At 52.5% G+C, this 13179-nt stretch overlaps 1 protein-coding gene and 1 non-coding gene across 2 annotated transcripts in view; one reads left to right on the forward strand and one right to left on the reverse strand.

Annotated features, from left to right (window-relative positions):
* Window positions 1-3061: 3061 nt before the first annotated feature.
* On the reverse strand, window positions 3062-3194 carry LOC130016320 (small nucleolar RNA SNORA9). The gene has a single exon (XR_008791225.1). It is a non-coding gene; the product is annotated as a small nucleolar RNA SNORA9 (small nucleolar RNA).
* Window positions 3195-6469: 3275 nt separating this feature from the next.
* Window positions 6470-13179, forward strand: part of ZCCHC2 (zinc finger CCHC-type containing 2) — a 51209-nt gene continuing 44499 nt past the window's right edge. Inside the window, exon 1 of the mRNA XM_056106978.1 lies at window positions 6470-7702. Coding sequence (XP_055962953.1) covers window positions 6815-7702 — 888 coding nt within the window. The 5' untranslated portion in view covers window positions 6470-6814. The remainder of the gene's footprint in view (window positions 7703-13179) is intronic.

Raw genomic sequence — 13179 nt, forward strand, 5'->3', positions numbered from 1 at the left:
CATAAACAGACACTCCCCCCCCCCCTCCTTCCCACAGAGCGCTCCTAGAGTTCCAGGACAACTTCATGGACTTGGGTCCCAGTGTGGCTGTCACCCCCGTCTTTAGTAATTCTGTGTGCTGTGACCTTGCTTGCATTTGGCCGGGCCCCAGTTTCTTTCGGAACACACAAGCAGACTGACTCCTGGGACACTGTCGACTCTGAGGGCAGTCCACGGGTTATTCTGACCAGCTTCTCTTTGTAAGGTCACGATATTGAGGTAACAAAGTCAGAAAACCAGTTCTCCATGAAATGCCTACGTTCCAGTGACAAACCTTACTCAATTTTTATATAGTTAAACTTTGGGGCATTTGTGGTGGGGGTGGGGGGTTGGGCCACTCCCAGCGGTGCTCAGGGATCACTCCTGGTAGGGTTTGGGACCATATGTGGTTTATATGAGGTGCAAATGCAAAAGCAAGTGCCCCAGTCCCTGCACTATCTCATTGGCCCGAACATTACTAGAGTTTTTTTTTATAAGATTTATTTATTTATTGCTTTTTGGGTCACACCTGGCGATGCTCAGGGGTTACTCCTGGCTCTGCACTCAGGAATTACTCCTGGCGGTGCTCAGGGGACCATATGGGATGCTGGGAATCGAACCCAGGCCGGCCGCATGCAAAGCAAATGCCCTACCGCTGTGCTATCACTCCAGCCCCCAAAATTACTAGAGTTTTAAGGTGACTTTATTTATTTTAGTATCAAGACCATCTATTAATCTCCTTAAATGTATTCATTTTTGTTCATAAATTTAACTTCTAGTCACCCTGTGGATATTTAATCGTGATCTTTTTTTTTTTTTCACTTTATTTGGAAAAACAAAATTGCAGCTACCAAAGGCAAAATAGTACTGTGTTTGCCTGTGTCTTAGATGTACCTACTGTAAACACTTTGCCATAGCGGCTCTCTTATTCCCTATATAATTTTTAAATGAAGAATCAGTTGTGGGGGGCTGGAGAGATAGGACAGGGTAAGACATTTGCCTTGCATACAGCTGACCCAAGGTTGGTCCCTGGCACCATATAGGGTACAGAGCTAGAAATAAGTCCAGAGGCACTGCCAAGTATGGCCCCAAAACAAAAAATTAGTTGTGGACATCACATTTAACCTTTAATTATTTAGGATATGCCAACTGGAAGTATATTTCTCTATATGACCACAATATTATTTTATTACCCAAGAAAGTTTCGATACAGAAGTTGCATCTAGTCAGTACATATTCAGTTTTACCAAGTTAACTCCAACATCTTCTAGTAGTTTATGTGTTTTTTCCCCCCCTGTGGTGCCAGGTATCAATCTCACAACCTCACAAATATGCTCTGTTGCTGAACCACCACCCCTGTCCCTCTTTTAATTTTTTTTGGGGGGGTCACACCCAGCGATGCAAAGGGATTCCTGGCTAATGCACTCAGGAATTATTCCTGGTGGTGCTTGGTGTACCATGTGGGATGCTGGGAATCAAACCTGGGTCGGCCTCATGCAAGGCAAATGCTCTACCCGCTGTGCTATCGTTCCAGCGCCCCGACCCTCTTCAAGAATCAAAAAACAAACAAACAAACGAACAAAAACCCAAAGGTTTTTGGACAGAAAGATAGTACAGTTGTTTAGGTGCTTGCCTTACACGTGGCCAACTCTACCTTGAATCCTGACACCGATATGGTTCCCTGAGCAGAGCCAGTAGTAAGTCCTAAGTGCCACAAGGTGTGGCTCCCAAAACAATCAAAAATCCAAAATCCAATCACAGATTATACATGGCATTTGGCTCTCACCTCTTGAGTTTTCTTTCATCCAGATCCTTCCTAGCTTTGCTTTTACTGATGCCTTGTAGATCTGCGCCAATCGTCCGACAGAATGTCCCACAATCTAGATGGCTTTTACTTAATGATAAATTCAGTGGATAGATTTTGGGAGGAATATTGCAAAGTAGAGTTTTAGCAACATCCAGGACATGAAAATATTGAGTTGTTCCATCACTGATAGTGCCATTTGTGTCCACGTGGCTAAGGTCTGTCTGTCGAGATTCAAAAAACCCTTACCCCTCTAAGTGATATGAAGGGTCATTTATTATTTTTTTGTGAGCCATACCCAGCTGTGTTTACTTCAGCACATCATTTGGGGGTCACTCCAGGCAGCGCTCAGAGGTCTGAAGATCAAACCCAGACTTCCCACACAACAAGGTACACTAACCTTTTAAGCTAACTCCCTGTCCCGAGATGTTTTGAGAACAGGTGAATATTTTGCTTTCCATCAACTTTGCACTTGGTGGTACAAATGCCTATGTCATTTGGTGCTTTGCAAAACAATATTTTTCCTTCTAAAAATTTCATCTGTCTTTCTTCTGTAAAAACAAGAGTTCCCCCACCTTGAGTCCTTTTTCCTTTGTGAATTCCTGTGAATTTGGAATTCTTTTGTTCACTGGTACCGTCTTATTCTTTTTGATACTAAAATTCTGTCACTTTTGCCCCCCTTATGTACCTATTCTTTTTTGAGGGGGTCTGCATGCCTTTTTCACATTATGTCATATCATTCTGGATTTCTGAACCAGTTAGCAAGAAGTATGGTGCTTTCAGATTGGAATGATTAGATTGGAACTGCAAAGGTATCTGCAAGCTACACAGGGTGTTTTGTAGGTTGGATACTTGAGGGGTTGGGGGGGAGGAACTCAGGATTATTTTATAGAGTCAGGGGGGTAAGATAGAGAAACTGAAGCTTGTTTGACAACCAAGCGGTGACCAATTATTTGACACAACCATATATCCAAATACACCAAATAAAACACATCAGCACATTACACTCCAGACAATACTCCTGGCGTGGTGATTAGTCAGCCTTCTGGGCCTTCAATTCTTCCTTTCCACAGGTCCTGAGAAATCAGTGTTATCTTTTGGGGGAGCTCACCCTTACCTTCTTGAACAGTTTGGCCAAAGGTCCACCATTTCCGGAGGCCCCTTAGAACCAGGGAGCATAGTTTATGCCCTCTCTCTTGGCAAATGTCTAATGTTATTTAGTTCCTTTTTTTTTTTTTCAATTGTCTGAAATTTCTAATAAGTTTGTTCTGGATAGAGAAGGACAAGACCTCAAATCATTTCATAATGCTCTCACAAGCACTACAGGAACACACAGGGTCACTCCATACCCAAGCATGCTGGAGGCTTGCAGTAGTTTCTTAATTTCTAACACAGGCCTCAGAATTTTCCACCCCCGACTGCTTTAGAATCATTTCTTTCTGGACAGGGCTCAGAGATTGGTGGACACCAGGGTTTCTCCAAAAGTTTCAGTATAAACATGGGAGAATTTTATCAGCCTCATCCCTCGGAACCTTTCTGACAGATGGAATACTGACTTGAACCAAACCCTAGTCTTTAAAGAAAGGTGACTACCACACCCCCAACACATTGGGCAGGAAAGCCCCATCTACCAAAGGGGTACTGTCAACTGCTTCACTAGTGGTTTCTATCTCAGATCTCAAATAAACTTATAAAAAATGCTTTTAAAGCTGGATTCCCCCGCCTTAAGTTATATGACAATGAATTATTTACCTGTGTTGTTCGCAGGATCTTTAAACTAGCTTTTTAACTGTAATTAAAAAAATAAAACAATTTAGGATTAAGTAGCTCTTAAAAGCTTAATCTAACTTCTAACTTTAAGTATGGGCTGTGACCCCATATGGAGTCACTTAACTGAAAGTCGGGTCTGTTAAAATGTTTGACACTAGTAAAAGGTTTATGAACATGCAGCGACCAAAAATCAATTCTAAATCAACCTCGTAAAGAATCCAAGGTCTCTGGCAACGCTTGCCTGAGTCGTATTTCTCTGGCCACAAGGGTTCACAAGTGGGAAAGGTTTAAGAAGCCCTGACCTTACTAAATAAATGTATGTGAACAAAAATTCCTATGGCATTTTGAGCGGTCGAGATTAAGGGTCTCTGCATGAAACTGAAACAGAATTTAGCGGCTTCTCTGCTACCCATGTTCCCAACAGTCCAGATTCTGAGTGGAAATTCACTTGATCCTAGACCAGCTTTCAGTGATGGATCGCAATGGGCATATGTCCTAAGCTAAATTGAGGAAGACGCAATCTTAGCATTAGCCTGACCATGGGGTCGGGGGAAGGGGCAGGATTCAGATATTTTCTATCCCCTTGCTACATGGAAACAAGATTGATACAGGAGACTTGGTTACTTTTGGTCCTGGAATTGCATTCATTCTCTATAGGAGAATGAACACCTATTGAATACCAGATGTGAAAATATACATGGCAACACATGGCCATGGATGTTAGGACATTTGTATGGAAATGTCAGTCAGCGTGGTGTAACTGAAGATGAATCAACAGGCATGAAGACTGAGAGCTCAGAATCTTGGGATGGACCAGGTTGGCTGTATTAGGATCTCATCTGGGGTACAAATGGTTTTCATCAGAGCCTCACTTTCACGGAGCTGATTCTCATGATTAGTCTGCTTGGAGCCTCCTAATTAAGTTTCTTACAGGAGGATATTCACAAAAAGGAATATTGAGAAGTCTCCTTAATCCTTAATCACTGTTTGTTAAATGCTTCAAAAAAATAGCCTTGGACTTGAAACCATTTTTTTGGTGACATACAAATATTTGGACAGTAATGCTAACAATACCATCTTTTGCTAATGTGGCACATAAAACAATATGTTTAATATGCTTTAAATCTCAGGGATGAGGGGTTGGATAGTACAGTGCAGTAAGGTGTTGCCTTAGGCCACCCCATAGGTGTCCAGAGAATTGCCAGGAGTGATGGATGCTTCAGCCCAGAGGCAGGGGAAGTCCTGCGCACAGCTCACACACACCGGTACCCACTCACACCTTAGCCTGGGATTTCTAAGCCCGCCCCTTCCTGCGGAGTGCTGCCCATCAGTCACCGGTCCTGATTTATGCTCCCTCTCTGACTTACAGGGTGGGCCACTCCTTGCGGCCTAATTTTGATAAGCTGCTGGAGAAATGGGAAGTGGGGCTCTGAAGCATTGCAAGGGAGGGGGCTGGGGCACGGAATAATTAGCACATTGTCCAGCTGGGGGAGGAAAACTGGAACCATTAAATCACAGTGCATCTTCTAATACTGGTCAAAGATACCGACCAAAGTCACCCACGCTGATTACAAATCTGGACTCTGATGTGAAATTTATGGCTCCAGTACCCTGGAGAGTTGTATCACATGCCATGTTTCTGTTGCTGAGGAAAATAAACTTTTGCCCTGGTAACATGTGAAAATCATATTCAAGTTTTAGCTACTGCCCAAGAAGTTACCCATTTGGCCCACACAGGGCCTGGGAGTAGCTAGCAAGATGACTATGAGTTGGTTTTTATACAATACTGCACCATGAGGCTTCGAGATATGGGAAAGGAGGTAGGAGATGATGATGAATCCGGGCCAGCTGATCCCCAGCCAAAGGGCCAGGGGTTGCTAATAAACTTCCTAGCGAGTTTTCTCCTGATAGTAATGATTTCTACGCGACACCCAAAGAATGCAAGAAAACAGGGAAATTACACAAAATAATGGCTTTCGCCCAGTTTGTCAAATCACACGCGTCAAGAACATAATTGTCTCCCCAGGTTATCGCTGAGAGTCAGGCTTCAGTGCAGCTTTTCTCCGTTGAGTAGAAATTAATTCCATTTGGAAAGCTTGACCAAGGGATAAAGCTAGAGGGCAGAGGGTTCATTCAGTAAACTCTTCTGAACATTTCCAGAAAGCTGAGCACAATTCTTCGGAGTGGGAAAAAAAAACTTCCCACGTAGCTCTAGCGGGACTTGATCTGAAACGCTAAAATGATTTTTAGAACCATTATATATGTATGCATGTATTGTGTGTACATATATATATAATTTTAACTGTCACAGGGCCCGACTGGGTTGCAAAATGTGTCCACTTAAAAAGTCCAAAAAATAAAGAAATAAAAATAAAATAAACGAAATGAAATGAAAAGCCGGCCCGGGAGCGAGCTCGCGCCCCTGCAAGGGTCCCGAGCGTCAGGTGCAGCGCCGCGGGCTCAGCCCGGGCTGCGCAACCGTCGCGGAACTCGTTCCCCGGAGTGTTGCCCACCCGCCGCGACCGTTAGGCGGGCACCGGCCGCCCCGTCCCGCGGGCGGCGGGAGCCGGAGGCGAGGCAAGGCCGGCGCTCGGCCTCCGCTCACGCGGGCCGCCCCGCTCCCTCCCGGCCGCCGCCGCAGCCGCCGCCAGCAACGCCGGCCTTAGGGCCGCGCGGGAGCCGCCGAGAGGGAGGCGGCCGGGGAGCGGCGGGGCGGGGCCTCGCGCGGAGGGGCGGGGCCGGGCGGGGGCGGGGCGAGCGACGTCACGGCGGCCCGGGCCGCTGATTGGCCGAGGCTCCTGCGCGGAGCCCGCCAGCGTCCCCGCCCGGCCGCTCCTCGTCTCGGGCCCGCGGCTGGGTCCGCACCGGCTCGGGAGGGAACCGCTCGGGCGCCGCCGCCGCCGCCGCCGCTGCCAACGCCGCCAACGCCGCCGCCGCCGCCGCCCCGGCTGGAGCGCGGACGCCGCCACGCCAGGGAGGCGGAAGGAGGCCGCGCTCGCTCGCCGGCGCCGAGCCCCGAGGGCGGAGCCGCCGCGGGCACGCCCCGCCTCGGGCCCGAGAAGACGTCGCGGGCGACCCCGCCGGCCCCCCGCCGCGGCCCAGACCCGCCCCCGGCCCCGGCCCCGGCCCCCGCCGGCGGCATGGAGGGGCCGCGCTCCTGACGGCCGCGCCCGGCCGCTCCCGCACGCCCCCGCTCGCATGTCCGCGCCGCGCTAGCCGAGGATGCTGAGGATGAAGCTGCCGCCCAAGCCGACGCAGCCCGCCGAGCCGCCGCCCGAGGCGGACGAGCCCGAGGCGGACGCGCGGCCGCGCCGCCGCCGCGACGGTCGCGCCCCGCCGCCCACGCCCGCGCCCGCGCCGCCGCCCGCGGGCCCGCCGCGGGGACCCCCGGCGCCCCCCGCCCCGCCGCCGCCGCCGCCGCCCGCCCGGGGGCTGGGGCCGCCTGTTGCTGGCGGCGCGGGGCCCGCGGCGGCGCTGCGGGAGCAGGAGCGCGTGTACGAGTGGTTCGGGCTGGTGCTGGGCTCGGCGCAGCGCCTCGAGTTCCTGTGCGGGCTCCTGGACCTGTGCAACCCGCTGGAGCTGCGCTTCCTGGGCTCGTGCCTCGAGGACCTGGCGCGCAAGGACTACCACTGCCTGCGCGACTCGGAGGCCAAGGCCAACGGGCTCTCGGACCCGGGCCCGCTGGCCGACTTCCGCGAGCCCGCCGTGCGCTCGCGCCTCATCGTCTACCTGGCGCTGCTGGGCTCGGAGAACCGCGAGGCCGCCGGCCGCCTGCACCGCCTGCTGCCCCAGGTGGACTCGGTGCTGCGGAGCCTGCGCGGGGGCCGGGGCGACGACGAGCCCGACGCCGACGGCGACGCCGACGACGATGCGGAGCTGGACGGCTCCGGGCCCGAAGGCGGCGGCGGCGGCGGCGGCGGCGGGGGTCTGGGCGCCCGGGCCCAGGAGGAGCTGCTGCTGCTCTTCACCATGGCCTCGCTGCACCCGGCCTTCTCCTTCCACCAGCGGGTCACGCTGCGGGAGCACCTGGAGCGGCTCCGCGCGGCGCTGCGCGGGGGTCCCGAGGACGCGGAGGCGGAGCCGTGCCGCCTGGCCGGCCCCTGGGCCCAGGTAAGGTGGGCGCCGCCGTCCCCCCCCCGAACCCCACCCCACCCCCGCCCGCCGGAACCCAAGCCACGGGACGGCTCCTGGGGGGAGGTCTAGGGCGCGGCCACCCGGGGGGACTGCAGCCCAGCCGGGGTGCCCCTCGGGTGCACGGACCCGCCCGCCCCCACGTGGAGCAGCGACACGGTCGGAACGCAGGGCCTGGGCCCCGGCACCCGAGGCTGCCCCGGGAAGTCGCTTGGGCGGCCGCGGAAGACCCCCTCCCTCCCGCTCCCCCCCGGCCGGTCCAGGATGCTCGCGAGTTGGACACGAGGCTGTGGACACAGGTGGACCAGTTGTCGCAGCGACTACGTGTGATGGATGTTTGTGGGCGGGAGAGCGAGAGGCTGGGCCCGGCGTAGAGTGCTCGGGAGTGATTGAAGTGGCGGGGGTAGGGCGGGGGTCTCCGCGTGAAAGCTACTTACGGTTGGCTTAGCCCCCGTGGCTCGCGCGCAGCCCCCTCCAGCTGCTGCAGAGTGCTCCTTTGGATGCGGTGCCCTCCGAGCGCGAGGTGGTCCCACCCCCCCGCCCCCCGGATGGCACGGAGGACGCGCAGACGCCTCCCCGCTTCCTGGCTTAAAGGTCCGAGCGGTCATCGCCCGTCGCTCGGTGCCCGGGCCTGCAAGGGGGGTACCACCTTGCGGGTCTCGCCCCCCGGAATCGGGCGGGGCGGCACTGCCCCTGCGACCAGCCGGGCCTCGGCCCGTCCCCGGAGCGCCCGAGCACGTGCCGTGCCCGCGCCGGGCCCGGCTGGCTGCAGCCCCCGGACGCGTCACGCGCGCCCGGGTCACGGAGTCCCTAATCTCTCCAGGGTCCCGGGTGTGCGGGGCAACGATGACCCGAGGCGTTGGGGTGTCCCGGGAATGCCCTGCGGTGGGACCTGGTGTCACTGGGGCTAAAAAGGGCTTCTGGGTTAGCTGCTGGGCGTCGTCCTGGCCCCCCCTGGCATTTAGCACGCCGTGTAGGGGTGGGCCGGGACTGGGGGGGGCGCGGGGGGCGGGAGCTGGCGGGGGTTCGGCTGCCGTTCGGCGGGCGGGCGTGCTCGGGGGACCGTGGTTGGTGCTGGGGCCCGAGCTCGGGTCGGCGCGTGCGGGGCAAACGCCCCACGAGGAGCCGCCTCCGGGCTGCAGCGGGAGTGCCGCGGGAGGGGTGGCCGGGTGGCCGTCCCCGAGCCGGGCTGTCACTCGGCGGGTGCGGGAGGAGGGCTCGGCGGTCACGCGGCGCTGCCGACCGGCCGTCTGGGGGGCGCGGGGGGGGGGGTGGCTGGGTGGGTCGGGCCCGCGGGCTCCGCCCCGCCCCGCCCCGGGAAATGGCGGCGGCGCGCCCACGTGACCGCGCGTCGGCCCGCCCCTGGGCGTGGCCACGGCGGCCCCGCCTCCCGGCCCCCGGCGGGGCGGGGCGGGCGCGGCGCGGCGCGGGGCCCTGGGGGACCACGTGGATGGAGTCGAGTCGCGGGCGTGACGGGGGAAGCGGTTGGTGCGGTGCCCGCTCGCTGCCCCGGAAGTGGCCTCGGCGAGTTGGAGCCTTAGGGGGCTCGCCGCGGACACCCGGGGCCGAGTCCGATCTTCGTTGTAGTATCCCGGCTCGGAAGAGGGTTCTGGAGGGTTCGGGACTCATTTCCAGAATGGGTCGAGGCGGCAGCTTCTCTTTGTCGGGGAAAAAAAAAAAAGCGAATGACTTGGACAGGTAGAACCTGCGCTTTGGGGCAGCGTCGCTGTCGCCTGCTGTCGCGTGTCGGGCCCAGCCGCTCCGTGGTAGTGACGTACCGCGGTTTCACTGCGCAGTTGGTGGGAGTGATTGGGGTGCCGAGGCCACAAACTGGACCTCTGGGGTGGTGGTTCGAGCCCAGGAGCCCAGGAAATGTTAGCCTTGGGTTTCTTCTTTTTTTTTTTTTTTTGCTTTTTGGGTCACACCCGGCGGTGCACAGGGGTTCCTCCTGGCTTGTGCACTCAGGAATTACTCCTGGCGGTGCTCAGGGGACCATATGGGACGCTGGGAATCGAACCCGGGTCCGCCGCGTGCAAGGCAGGCGCCCTATCCGCTGTGCTGTTGCTCCAGCCCCTAGCCTTGGATTTCAGCTGAAATGCTGCCTGTTTTTAGGAGATTTTTGTGCATACAAAATTCAGTAGATAGGCTTGTGGAGGGTAATGTCCTAAGGAAAATGCTCGATGTAGTTTTCTTGGTTAGAAAGTTTTTACTGTTGTGCAGCACAGTTGGAAATACCTATTTGTTGTGTGTTTTTTTGTTTTTTTTTGCTGGGGCTTCACGTGGAACACCCGGCTGTGCTCCCGGCCTACTACTAGCTCTGTGCTAGTAGTAGGATCCCTGGGGGAGCTCAGGAAACCATATGTGGTGTGGGGGATCAATCAGGGTCAGGCAACACCAGCGAGGCAAGAACCCTGCTAGCTGTACCCTGGCCCAAGACCTGCTTTTGAAAATGGGGTCTTGGGGCAGGGGATGTTAATTAGGAACCACTAGATTATTGCTATTTCATTGGGCAATAGCAACAAAATGCTGCTAAATGTTTTTAACATGTTCTCTTTCATTATAAAGGTGAAAGAAACCAAGCTTATTTTCATACCCAGAGAAAGTTAGGATACAGACATTTTGAATTTGGAGATTTACACTCAACTAGCAACACAAAATAAAGAATGTAACCTAAATTGAATGGACTGCCAAAGTAATAGTTAATGGTTATCTCTGACAGTCCCTTTCATTAAAGTCAGCTTCCCTGTTGCCTTTATACAATGTTTATTGTTAGCGTAACACTTTTGCAAAGTTTTCTTTTTTATTGAGATATTTTTTTTAATAAATGGTCCATGCCCTCCTGCTCTTAAGGAACGTTAAGCCATAGGGTAGCACTGTAGCACTGTCCTCCCTAATGTCTCCATTGTGAGACTTGTTACTGTGTTTGGCATATGGAATACATCACGGGTAGCTTGCTGGGCTCTCCAAGAGGGGCAGAGGAATCGAACCTGGGGGTCGGTTGGGTCAGCCAGGTGCAAGGCAAACACCCTACCCCTGTGCTACTGCTCCACCATAGGGTAATTATGTATATTAAATTTCACATTTCAGTTTAGTTCTAACGTGAGTTTTGTTTATTAAGCAACCAAGTTTTAAGAATATTGTGAACAGTCTCCAGAGAAACCCAGGTGTGATATTAGATCAGATATTCCAAAACTCCCTGTTAAAGGGCATTTTTAACCGAATTGCTTTTTAGTGACTGTGAAGTAAATATAAAATTAAATTTTACAAAATTGTTTTCTCCTAGTGTGCATGAATTCAGTATAAAACCTGACAAGGCCAAATACTTCAGTCAGTTTTTAACGATATAGAAGAAAACTTAAGGATCAATGTGAATACTCCTCTACGGTAGCTTGAATTTTATGTGGCAACCAGAATTTTAGTATGAACTGTCACAGCCCTCCCGTTTTTCATCGATTTGCTCGAGCGGGCCCAGTAACGTCTCCATCATGAGACTTGTTACTGTGTTTGGCATATCAAATACCTCACGGGGAACTTGCCAGGCTTTGTTGTGCGGGCGAGACACTCTCGGTTGCTTGTGAAGCGTAGGGAGGCTGGGCGCCTGCCTGGAAGGCCTGGCCAACACTGCCAGGAGTGGCCCCCAAAGAGATTTCCGAACAAAAAAGAGGACTAGACTCAGAACATGAGACCCCCCAACCACAGTAATTTAACAAATGGATATCAGTCAGGGAGTCCTCTTAAGGGTAGATGGGAACCTGGGATCGTTGGTGGAGATTTAGGGTGACTGAACAACGAGATTGGAGGTGGGAACATTGTATACCTGAAAACCTATTTGAACAAACGCTGTAAATCAGTGTCTAAATTTTCTTTTAAATTGGAAAGAAGAAAATCCTGCTTAATGGAAAGGTGACTTTCAGTGTCGATCTCTCACATCGTATATGTACCCAGAGAACGTTGAAGTATAAAGCAGCTCTTTTGAACCTTACACAATGTTATAAATCAGTCACCTTATTAAAAAATTTTAAAAAAGGATAAGGTTATCAGAATTTCAGTTGTATTAGGCACTAAAAGATGCTTCCTAAAGATTACATTTCAAAAGGACTACTCAAGGTAGTAATAGTACCTATTTTCACAAGCTTTAAAGAATACCACCGTTAGTTTGTCATTGGAGCAATGGACGCTGTTTGAGCTTTGCTCGGTTCTAAGGGAGGGATGGTAACTGACTTTTAGGATTGCTAGAATATAAGCGAACCAGAGCTGGAAGCATGTTCGTGCTTCTCAGTAAAAGTTAACAGTTGAGGATCAGAGTTGAGCCTTGGTTGGTAAGTGGAGTAGAACTTAACCCTGCACGTTTTGTGGGAAATTTTAGGGTATTTGGACAGCAGCAAAGAATAAAAGCCATTGAGTTTTACATTCCTTTTTGAGGGAGAAGGGACTTTTTGAGGGTCAGAGTTAAGTGTGAGTTTTTAGCAGATGGGAGCTTTTGGTTGCTTGCGTTTTTCCTGCGGTCGGTCGTTTCCTTAGGTAAGAAGAGCTCAGGGGAAAATTGCAGATTGCGTTTGGAGAGGATGGTGGCAGGCAGTGGAGAGAAAGCGAGTTCTTCTCAGGTTGATTGAGATTCTAAAGTCGCATGCTTCTTACTTTTGGGTCTCCGACCTTCCCCTGATTAGGAGGCAGGAGCGGTGTTGGAGGGCTCCCGAGCCCTTCGGGAAGAGTGATGGCCCAGCTTCTGGGGCAGGCATCTGTGGTAGTTCTGGCCCCTCAGAACCCCTCCACATCAGGGGCTTTTTTCTTTCTTTTCTTTTCTTTTCTTTTTTCTTTTTTTTTTTTTTTTGGAGAGGGGAGCCATCCTAAGCGGCTGGGATGCTTTCCCGATGCTACTCAGCCGACTGGGCCGGGCAGTTAAATGCTGTGAGCCACCAGGGCGTCCCAGGTGAGCCAGGCGCCCTGTGGCATGCGGTCCTGCACCCTTGACTCCAGAGCACCCCCCCCCCCCCCCGCCTCAGTCTTACCTATAAAAGGTGGACAGTAATGTCCTTTGGCGGTTGTGGAGATTAATGAGTTAAGAATCTGGAGAAAATAGTACAGCAGGTAACACACTTAGCTTGCACGTAGCCACCCTAGCACCATATGTAATCCCCTGAGACAGTCTGGAATGACCCCCTGAGCCACGTGTCACCCCAAAAGCCAAAAAAAAAAGAAAAAATGCACACATACATCCTTGAGCATGAATTTCCCATTGAAAATTAGTGCACTTTTCTTTTCAGTTAAGATGCGAACATCTAGATTGTTGTATCACTTTTTTTTTTTTTCAGGAACAGGTTCTCCTTTTTTTCCCACTTAATAAAATAGGTCCATACCATGTATTTGTTTTGTTATCTATTACCATACTTCTACATTCAGTGTATTTAGGAAAGATGTGTTGTTGGCTTGAGACATTTATTTGTAGCGGATTTTAA

Source organism: Sorex fumeus, unplaced genomic scaffold (assembly GCF_029834395.1).
Source record: "Sorex fumeus unplaced genomic scaffold, SorFum_2.1 ptg000151l, whole genome shotgun sequence".
Taxonomy (NCBI): domain Eukaryota; kingdom Metazoa; phylum Chordata; class Mammalia; order Eulipotyphla; family Soricidae; genus Sorex; species Sorex fumeus.